The 10745-nt window shown below is 35.6% G+C and overlaps 1 protein-coding gene across 1 annotated transcript in view; it reads right to left on the bottom strand.

Annotated features, from left to right (window-relative positions):
* The window catches only part of Ptprz1 (protein tyrosine phosphatase receptor type Z1), a 176752-nt gene that overhangs the window by 57224 nt on the left and 108783 nt on the right, over positions 1-10745 (bottom strand). Inside the window, exons 9-11 of the mRNA XM_021165229.2 lie at positions 9145-9329; positions 8004-8130; positions 2421-2467 (exon numbers count right to left, since the gene is read on the bottom strand). Of these exons, the coding sequence (XP_021020888.1) occupies positions 2421-2467; positions 8004-8130; positions 9145-9329 (359 nt within the window). The remainder of the gene's footprint in view (positions 1-2420; positions 2468-8003; positions 8131-9144; positions 9330-10745) is intronic.

Here is a 10745-nt window from a genome sequence, read left to right as displayed (position 1 = left end):
AGGGAAGTGGGGGGGGTATGGGGGACTTTTGGGATAGCATTGGAAATGTAATTGAGGAAAATATGTAATAAAAATATTAAAAATTAAAAAAAAATCCTCAGGGATACAATCCACATAGTTCCCAGCTTCTTTCATTTACTCCTACATGAAGTGTAAGATCAAAAGTTCTTAGGAAGTAAATAATGGGTGTTTAAGCAGTATTCTCAGCCCATCTCCAAATCACACTGTGGGAAAACACACTATTTAATGTGTCTATTCTGATCTGACCATATATAATGATAGTTAATTCCAATAGGGTGCAATACTCTGACTTGTAAAATTAAATTGGTGGATCAGGGTACCTGGATCTATCATTTTAAGTCCCACATATGTCTGACTCCTTTCCCACAGCAGTGTGTTCTATTTTTACTCTATAAAATGATATTTCTGCTTCTTTGGATACTACTGCCATAGGACCCACAAATACCATAATTTTTTATAAATCCCCTCTCTCTTCCAGGTCACAACCTTCCTCATGAAGAAATTATTTTAAAGTTCTACCATGCCTTCGTACAGGCCCTTTTGTCTGTGAGCTATACATTCATTCTCTTCATTTCCTTGTTCTCCACAACTTTCCATTCTGTAGGGCTAAGAAGTGGGAAGTGAGAGAGTAAGAATATTGTCCAGGAGTCTTGCCACCTATGTTTTCATCACAGGATGGCCCTGTCCCTCTATCAAGGTCACAGCACCTGCTGGAACACAGTCTATTTTCTCCCTGCCTTTCAGATGTAGGTAGAGCAAACAGTCTCTGACAACTGCAGGCCCAATTGTAGAGCACCTGCCTCTTCTAGACATCAATTTACCTTCTCATGCATCTAAATCAACATCAGTGAGTACACTTGATTGTGACATCTGTTTCTTGTTGGAACCTGGACAGAAATGCGGGGTTATATTTTCTCCTCCTGTTGAGGAACTTTTAACTACTACATGATAGACTGTAATAGATGTAATTTGAAAACATTGCAGCTTACTTCTCTACTGCTTGTGTTTGCAGTATACATAGCTGGTGACACTTAAGTAACATCCCATACATATGTATATGTATATGTGTATGTGTATGTGTATGTGTATGTGTATGTGTATGTGTATGTGTATGTGTATGTGTATGTGTATGTATATGTATATACTTTAGCTTACCTAATCTTATACTGCTAGAATATATAGCCTATTCACACAACCAAATGCTACAATAACTATAGCACTATAGTTTTATATAAAAAAATTGCTAGTAATTAACATCGGAAGATTTCAGATTTCAACTTTTGTAAGCATTCCCTGAGATTTCTTTAGTGTCAATATTAATTAAGAATAAAAATAAATAAGGAATTGGAATCATGGTGATTATAATGAGAAGCAATTGCAGACTGCATTTCATACACAATGAAACCCAAACAGTATTATTTACTAAATTATTAGAGTGAGGGGCTTGCTTCAGTTTATCAGATTAAAAAGAGTTGATTTAGCAGCATAGCAAACATTTTTTCTTCTTTTGATTTGATTCTGTAATTTTAGTAATTTCAATTGTAAAGTTGATTAGTAATTTTAGGCATTATTTATACACGAGTGAACATGAGCATGTGACCACACACACAAAGCTCTCCCTCGATAAATTGTGTGAATACTTGTAATATAGAATAAGTATTTGGGCAAGACAATCTATTGTAAGAAAGACTAGCCATAGATATGTCAATCATAGAGGTAATCATCTATGGAAATGATAAAGTGATTTCAATACATTACTGGATAATGGCATTAGTTATCACTTTTTCTCTGCTCCCACACTATTTGGACATGTACACATGTCTATTTCATCTGGAGTACCTGGTTCGAAAATAGAGTTTCAGTTGTGATGAACAATACATTTGGGGTTAGGTTGAACTACACATTCACTCAGTTATTTTCTATCATGTCAAATATAAGACATTGTTAAAATTAGTTTATATTCTCAAATGTTTATTTACTTAGAGGACATTGTGCTAGAAATATATGCTTTCTACATGAAATATAAAAAATATTCTGTTTATAACCTGTCTCATATTTATTATGAATCCATCAGTCATTGATTATTTATAGACTGTAGCAATATTAAAAGCTAGGACAATATTGCTAGAAAAAATTGGATGCTGCAAAGTTCCAATGTGGCTATAGTTTATAGCTGCAATTATTTGTAAAGTTGAATTTTTTTCATTATAACTATTTTTGTGTACTACACTAATCAAACATCTTTCAAGTTTTTCATAAATCATATATGTGTGTGTGTGACATTAAAGCATAGCAATTAATCCAACACTGAATCATACAACAGAATCTAAAATCCAAGCAATAATTCTAGATAGGCTTTTACATTTTAAAACATTTAAATATAAAAATGGCTATGGTACCTTGATTATTTCTTCAGTCCCAATTAATTCAGGAAAAAGGTCAAGTTCTAAAAAGTTAAAAACAATATTGTTAACGGTTTTAATTCAACTCCTGCAGCCTCATGGGCTTCTCTTCGGATGGAAAGAGAGAAAGTTAAAAGAAAACCGAGAAGTCACTACCATTGATAATATCTCAAAATAAAAGTGTCAAATTCTAGCTTCAAAGCTGACAAACTGGAGAGGACATGTGACAACATTTACATTGATCTCTATCTCTACTCAAATTGTCTTTCCCAAGCCCACCCTCTCTCCCATCAAAGTGAAGGAAGGAAAAAAAGATGGCACAATAGTGAAAAAGTTAATAGTAAAGACAAGCCTAATTTCTTCTCAGTGTGTTTTCAAGGTGGATAGAACTGACTGGGACTTTCTATACACTTGGCTAGAATTAATTTTCTGATTTGGTTAATTTCCTGATGTTCTCCTGACTAAGGGCCAAGCCACTCCAGCGTGTTCGTTTGACTTGTGCTTATACGTATTTGAATACAGGATTCTGCGTTGGACAAGAGAGAGAGCCTATTACCAGTAATCTCCAGCCCAGGTTGACCGCAGGGAAACCAAGAAAGATTTGATGTGTTTTCCCCAGGGGAATTGAGCTAATATTGTAGAGAACTCAGTAACCACATTCCTTCATGTCTGCCTTTTAATTTTCCCAACCAATTAGAATCCATGTATTTTTCTTGTTGCCAAAAAAGAGACCAGTTAGCAAATATTAGAATAGGCTAAGAGAACAGTGATGTAGCTCAGTGATTGAGTGCTTGCCGGGAAAAGATGTTCTTGGTATCCAGAAAGGAATCTAGCACAACGACAAGGAACTGAGAGCTGGTGGGTATTTCTTAGCCTTCAGGTAAGTGTCTGGGTTATTCAGAAAGGGATAAGCACGGTAGCAGTGAGGCTTGGGAGCCCTGTTATAATGATGCTTTTCATGTTTAGGCTAAGTATAAACTCACTTTGGAAGATCTTGACTCTGCTTTCCAACTGGACTCAGGTCATTTTATTAGGTCATTTATTAGGTTTTTGGGTTTCATAAATAGGACAATTCTATAAACTGTCTGTGTTTCCTTTCAAGAGTCTGAAGAAGTTACACTTCTGAGTATGAAGTGTTTAAAACTTCTACATCCAAAGTAGAACTGAACAACAACAGCTCCCATATTCATCTCCCCTTGCTGGTATTTTCCTCAAAAATAGCAGCTGATATTTTAATAATTGCCCGTTAACTTGGGTATTACTGATAAATAATGTTTGCAAATTATATTGGTTTATAGAGTATCCTCACGTCAGCAAAATAGATTCCAAGAAGACTGGTAATAAAATAAGATAATGAATTTGTGTCTGTGTCTTGTTTTGGTATGGATCCTTACAGTTCGCATTGTGTAATAGCTGAACAAATGCAGGGGACATATGCTGTTTTGAGGCACATTCAATCTTATGCATATTTAAAAGTAATACATTGATAGATCGTTAGGACCTTAATATTTCAAAATACAAAGAGGCAACAACTGATGAAGTTTAACAGCAAAGTCATTTAATTGTCCTAAGATAAGCCAAATTTCACAGTGCAAAAGGTAAAAGTAACGTAGACTCCAATTGCTTCAATGTGTGATTTAAAGGATAACGATTCCAAAAAGTTAGTAGCATGGCATGATGCAGGAGGGTCAATGACAGATGCAAGGATGCAACAAGGTACCCGGAGACAAATGTCAAAACACACAGTGCATGGAGATTGAAGCGTGTGGGTTTATTTTGTCATGCACTTACATTTAACAATACAGTTATTAAAATCTTAAAGTCTATATATAAAAGTGTCCTCTATACTGTATAATCTTCACCAGAGAAGAGAATTAAACATGTTTATGTTAATTACAATGAGATAAATATACTCATGAATTATTTGTTTGTAAAGATAATTTCCTAACGTGTCTCTTAAAAGAATACTTCTTTTCAACACAAAAAGGCAACCCCAAGACTTTTAAATTATGTGGGTTTGTTTATTTGTTTGTTTGTTTGTTTTGTTTTGTTTTGTTTTGAGACAAGGTTTCTCTGTATATCCCTGGCTGTCCTGGAACTCTGTAGACCAGGCTGGCCTCGAACTCAGAAATCCGCCTACCTCTGCCTCCCAAGGGCTGGGATTAAAGGCGTGTGCCACCACTGCCCAGCTGTTTCTCTTAATATGAATTTATGCATGTATTTTAAGATAGATCTTGAAATCACACTTAATGGATATTAGTGTTTATTCATGTATTTTAAGATAGTGCTTGAAATCACACTTAATGGATATTAGTGTCTATTAATATTGTATTGTAGTGACAAGTAACATTAAGATGTGACAAAGTTGTAAAATTATTATCAAATTTAAGTGCACAATTTAAGTGGCTTAGGAAGGTAAATATTGGATTTAGAAGACTGACTTTTCCTTAGCTATTGAGTGACTACTTGAGATCCATGCAAACACGAGGGCAATTAGCAATCGCCTTTGTCATTTCATTTGAACAAGATCAATAAGCGATATAGCATTAAAAAACAACTTAAATAACAACAGAATAATGCAATGGTATGTATTATCACATCACTAAGGAAAAGTAGTGCCATGGTAATCATGATGAAATGGCCCACCTAACACATTCTTACATTAACCACAAAAATAACAAGATTCACTAATTAGAAAGCAATCTATTTTGCCCAACTAGAAAGTAATATCACTGTCCAGACTGAGACATATTTACTATAATAACAAGATTTAAGCTAATATGAATTGTAAGTAAGTGAACTAAAATGCAGCCTTTAAAATCAGAGGTAAAAGTCTAAAAGAACTAAGGTTTTCTTCATAATAAGAAAATTCCAGGCTTGAAACAAACTGGTTCTTGATGAAGTGAGTTTTTGATGGGTATAGTTAGGGGATAGTTTACCCACTATGTTCATTAGCTTGGGTTCTTACATTATCCAGTCAAATGCCACTCTATACTAAAGCACCAATACTGTACAAAGCACTCTAGGGGACTAAGATATTCATGGAGATTAAATGGCAGGTCCAACCTAGCGTCCCATCATAGAAATGTTCAACAGTGTCCAGATCCTTTGAATAAATAGAGATTAAGTTGTAATACTTATTATTTTGTACAAATGAGAACATGCTACAATGATTAGCAATGTGGCAACACAGACTCATTCTAAAAACACAGCACTCAGAGATAAGTTTATATAGAAGACATCCTTCTGATCGTCTTCATATGCAATAAGCATCTCAAGATGACAAAAAGAACAAAAGTTTCCAAAAAGTTAGACATTGTGACATAGTGACCAGTGTAGAGCAGGATAAAGGAAGCAATCCATTTTTTTTAATAAATGCCTTGGAATCTGCTTTATGTACAGAGATGAGACTGATTTAACTAAGGAAGATAGTTATGTGAACATGTCCAATATAATTCATATTATAGTGCATCAATAAGAGTAGAAGAATTTTCATATAATGCAAGCTGGTCTGTTTATACATGCCTGGCCAGCTTGGACACTATTATCCAGTTACTGATATCGCATTCTGGATAGACATATGTTGGGGAACTTCGGGGAAAGCTGCTGTTCCCTGGAACTTAATGACACAGAATAAAACTGTGGTCAGTTCCTGGAGTCTCACTTTTGAATAAGATTTAAAGCAAGTCAATTTTGAAAAAATAAAAACAAACCTAGAAGAGGCAATAGGAAAAATGATCATATAGAAGCCCTGAGGCATATCATTAAAAACCAGTGATGCCATTCCAGGAAGAAGTCTTCAATGGGTAACAGCTTGACAGGTGTTGTAGCATTTGGTTGAGAAAGGAATGCAGTGTGATATTTAGTGGTCGATCACAGCTCATCATGTGAGCTCACATTGGATTAACAGGTTACAGCCTTTGGACAATGAAAGAAAGGCATTCTCCACTCTGCACATAAAACATAGTTATAACTACTCATTGACATGAAGACTTGTAAGCATTGTAATGACTAGAATGAGAGGGATGACCAAAGAACATTTATGTATGTATATACACATTTATGTGACTATGTATATTGTGATGTATATCCGTATATACATGTACACATCCACACATCAACTCTAACATTTGAAAACTTTTAGTAACAAAAGCATGGCTATGTAAATTTGTAAATTGTCAAATGATGCCTATATCTTGATGTTTATTGCATTATGTTTGAGATCAAAAGATTTTCTCTTAATGTTTTGAAAGGATACATGCGGATAAACAGAATTAGAAACAACTCTTGTTTCTGTGAAAATAAGACTGGTTTTAACATAAGGGAGAGAAAAGCATCCCATGGATCAAATTATAAAAAGTGGAAAAGTGTTTCAAGGAAACCTCGAGATGTTTTGTATAGATATTTGAAAATACCTGCCATGATCCTAGGATGAAGTATACTTACTACATGCTTTGGGGGCTGGAAAGGAAATAAGTACAAATGAAATTAAGCCAAGTCTTAAGTTTAAATCTCAAATAAGTCTCAATATTCACTCATCCATTTCCATTTAGTGATTTTTGCAAACACAAACAGATCTTGTTTTTCTTATCCTGTAAGTGTCAAAATGGTGGCATTAATAATAAACTTACAGATGGCTCTGTATTGGTTTTGCTAAATTCCAAGTCTCCTGGGAAACAAGATGTAACAGAAAATAATTTTTCCCTTTGTTTAAAAGGATGTGTAGTCAGTTCTGTGTTAAGGTTTTGGAGAACTCTCCATACTGGTTTCCACATTGGCCATGCCAGTTTTCACTCCCACTGATAGTGAATATAGGTGCTTTGCTTACTTTCACCAGCATTGCTTGTCGTCCCCCCCCCCCCCCCCCCCCCCCCCCGCCTTGAGGAGAGCCATTCTGATTAAGGTGAGATGGAATCCCAGAGTGATTTTAATTTGCCTTTCCTTGATGGCTAAAAATGTTGAATACTTATTAAAATATTTATTGGGCATCCATCTTCCTTCCTTCCTTCCTTCCTTCCTTCCTTCCTTCCTTCCTTCCTTCCTTCCTTCCTGTTTTTCTGTCTTTCTTTCTTTGGTTTTTAGAACCATCTCTTTAGTTTGCTGTACTATGTGACACATGCATATTTACTGCTGCTCTTCACAGCATACTATTCCTATTCACAACAGCAGCAAATGGGACCAACCTAGATGTCCATAGCAGATGAAAGGATGAAAACAATGTAGTACATATACACAATAGAACTGAAGTCACTCATTACAAAAAATCATGACATTGATGGGAAAATTGACGAAGTTGGAAATTAGTGCATGAGGCTAAGTAATAGAGACCCCAAAAGACACAAATCTGTATTTTCTTTTAACACTCACACGTGAATTCTAGATTTTAGTATGGTAGAGACAAGTGGGTGGAGCCCATAAAACTAGAAAGGACACAAGCAAGTATTATGAAAAGGTTGCTAAGAAAAATCAACTTTATAAAATCACTTAACAAAACACAAAGCCAGAAGAGAGCATGTGTTCCCAGCAAGCAAATAGCATCATTGACTCAGAAGGTAGAGGAGCATCTCAAGAAGCACTCACCAGCATCTTCAGTGGGCATGTCCACTATCAGCTGGTCACTGTACTTTCCATATAAACCATTAGAGCATACGGCCACTATTTGAAGAACGTAACTCATGTTAGGTAGTAAATTATTGAGAATGGCACCCTAGAAGAAAGACAGTACAAATTATACAAAGATGTTATTCTCAGAAAACTATTAACAGTGCAAAATTAATCTTGTCTATTTATGCCTTCATGCAAATGCATGTGTGTAGTCACATGTATGTGTATTCCAACATGTGTGCTCACAAAACAGTAAATCATTTTCTTTATAAATTATGAGAGGAAATATTTGCTCACTATTTCAGTTCTCCTATACTATTATCACTATATTGTAGACAAATTAATTTAAGAGTAGTTAAATTTTATCTGTTGTGTTCATATACTATCAAACATATTAATAATGACAGGTTTATTAAATGGGTTCCCAGGACCAGTCTTACTGCCTAAATTTAGAACTCAGAGATTTCCTGGTTTTGTAGTGTCTTTCTGTACTTGCATGCAGATGAGAGGTTGCTAACCCTTCTCTACCCCTACCAAATCAAAGTCTTTGACCCAAACCGTGACATTTGGGTCACAAAAGGATTCTGAACTGTATTTTCTGTAATTCACTAAATGGCTCAGAGGGTGTTTTATATTATTCTGTCATCAAAATCATGGCCCAGTTATCATTTTACAAATGTCATCTAGAAATGCAAAGCAAACAACTTTTAAGTCCACTACATGGTTTTTTGTTGTTGTTTGTTTTTGTTTTTTCTTTTGATAGTATAAAATACACAACATATGTAAGGTGAGATTCTTGGGCCAAATGTGAGATTTTTTAATAGAGTACTTAATTATTCTTTACATCACTTTATTTATGAAGGAGGGGCACACTAATAATGTCCAATGCCTAAGTTTCCCATATGTGTCCATCTTCCATAACGTTGTTGACACTGTCATGATGTTCTCATATTTAATTCTAACTACTGCTATTATTTATTATACCATATTCCCTGGAAACACCATCACTCAAAATGTAAAGTGACCAAAAGTAAAAAATACATGGGTATTTGTAAGTTCTTACCTTGGAAGTCAACTATAATGTTATCAGACAGAAAGTAATTCATCTTATAGTTACCAAGTCCTGATAGCCATCTGTTAAGAACTCATGCTTGGCTTGGTCATTTCCCTCCAGTGGCTGGTAAAGAACTGCAAACTTCTCAATCATCGAGTCGTAAACAACCCGAGGTCTTTCCCATGTGACCAGAAGGCTGGTGTAATTCTCAGGGTCAGCTTGCACATTTTCTGGTTCTGAACTACACACTTCCAGAAAAAAATAAAATAAAAAGTGAGTCATTGGCAGAGTCATTGTTGGCTTCCAGGATTTATATTAAGTAAAATGTACTCTCTGGACATTTTAAATTATATTTTAGTTCAACTTCATGAAGTAAGATATTCTGCCTTTTTATCATGATACCTTCACTTTTGATGATCTTTTTGTGCCTAAAATTAGATTTTGTTCATAAAAAAAAGAGGGTTACTCTGACTCAAATTCTGGAGAGTGGAAGTCCTGGTTGAGGCCCCTTGACTATGACGCATCTTGATGGGAGAATGTGTAGACCTCACTGTCTGTATGGTCTCTTCCTCTGCCCTTAGAGCACCACCAGGATTCAGTCACAGATGTTCCATCCACAGACCCAATTGAGTTAGTTTCCAAAAATCCCACTTGAAAACACTGTACTTTGATTATTTTCTGCCCTTTTGAAACCATTAAAATATAATAAGAACAATAGCTCCCTCCCCCTTTTCTTTTGCTGTCATGGTTTTGAGAGTGCTTGACATGAACAGTCATTTTAGAAACAATGAATAGCGTTTATCTGCAAACTCATGATGTCTGTAACGTGCCTTGCTTGAGACTTGACAAACATATTCAGCTCAGGACTTAGGAAAAGAACCTATAAAACATGATCTATAGTTGGATTTTTCTGCTATTAGAGAAACCTTGAAATAATTCAAAGTTTCCAACCCTAGAAATCCATACCATAACTACAGTCATCAGTTTTGTCTTTTTGAGAACCGCTGATGAAATTCATTTCTGGTATCATTGAAAGCTTAAATAAATAACTACAGGGAATTAGAGTATTTGTCTCCTGTGGAAATAATATTGTGAGAAACTTTCCAAAACTTCTGAGAGTAACTTTTAGATAACTCTGGGTGGGAACTGAGCCAAACTTCAGTTGCTTCAAAAACAGTCTTGATGGTCCGCAGCATGTACATATATGTGATAAGTTTAGAGTAACTCACACAGAAAAGGTTAGTTCCCACAGACATTTGCACAGCGTATGGAGAGAAAAATCTCTCAGGAAAAAGATGAATTAACAAACTCACTGACTAATGTCACCCCCATTGAGTCCTGGGAACCAAAGAGCATACACAATCTGGTCCAAGGAGCCAATATATATACATCAGAGGGCTGACCTCACAGGGAGAGCAGGTGCCTAATCCTGTAGAGACTTGATGCACCAGGGGAGGAAGATGGGGGGAGGGGAGAACTCACTCGCAAAGGCAAAGGGGAGGGGAATGAGCTGAGGAACTCTGGAAGTGCAGCAACATTTGGAATGTAAGTAAATAGAACAATTAAATAAAAATAGGAGAAAGAAAGAAAGAAAGAAAGAAAGAAAGAAAGAAAGAAAGAAAGAAAGAAAGAAAGGAAGGAAGGAAGGAAGGAAGGAAGGAAGG

Source organism: Mus caroli, chromosome 6, assembly GCF_900094665.2.
Source record: "Mus caroli chromosome 6, CAROLI_EIJ_v1.1, whole genome shotgun sequence".
In the NCBI taxonomy this organism is placed as follows: Eukaryota; Metazoa; Chordata; class Mammalia; order Rodentia; family Muridae; genus Mus; species Mus caroli.
This window is presented reverse-complemented; position numbering and strand designations above follow the sequence as displayed.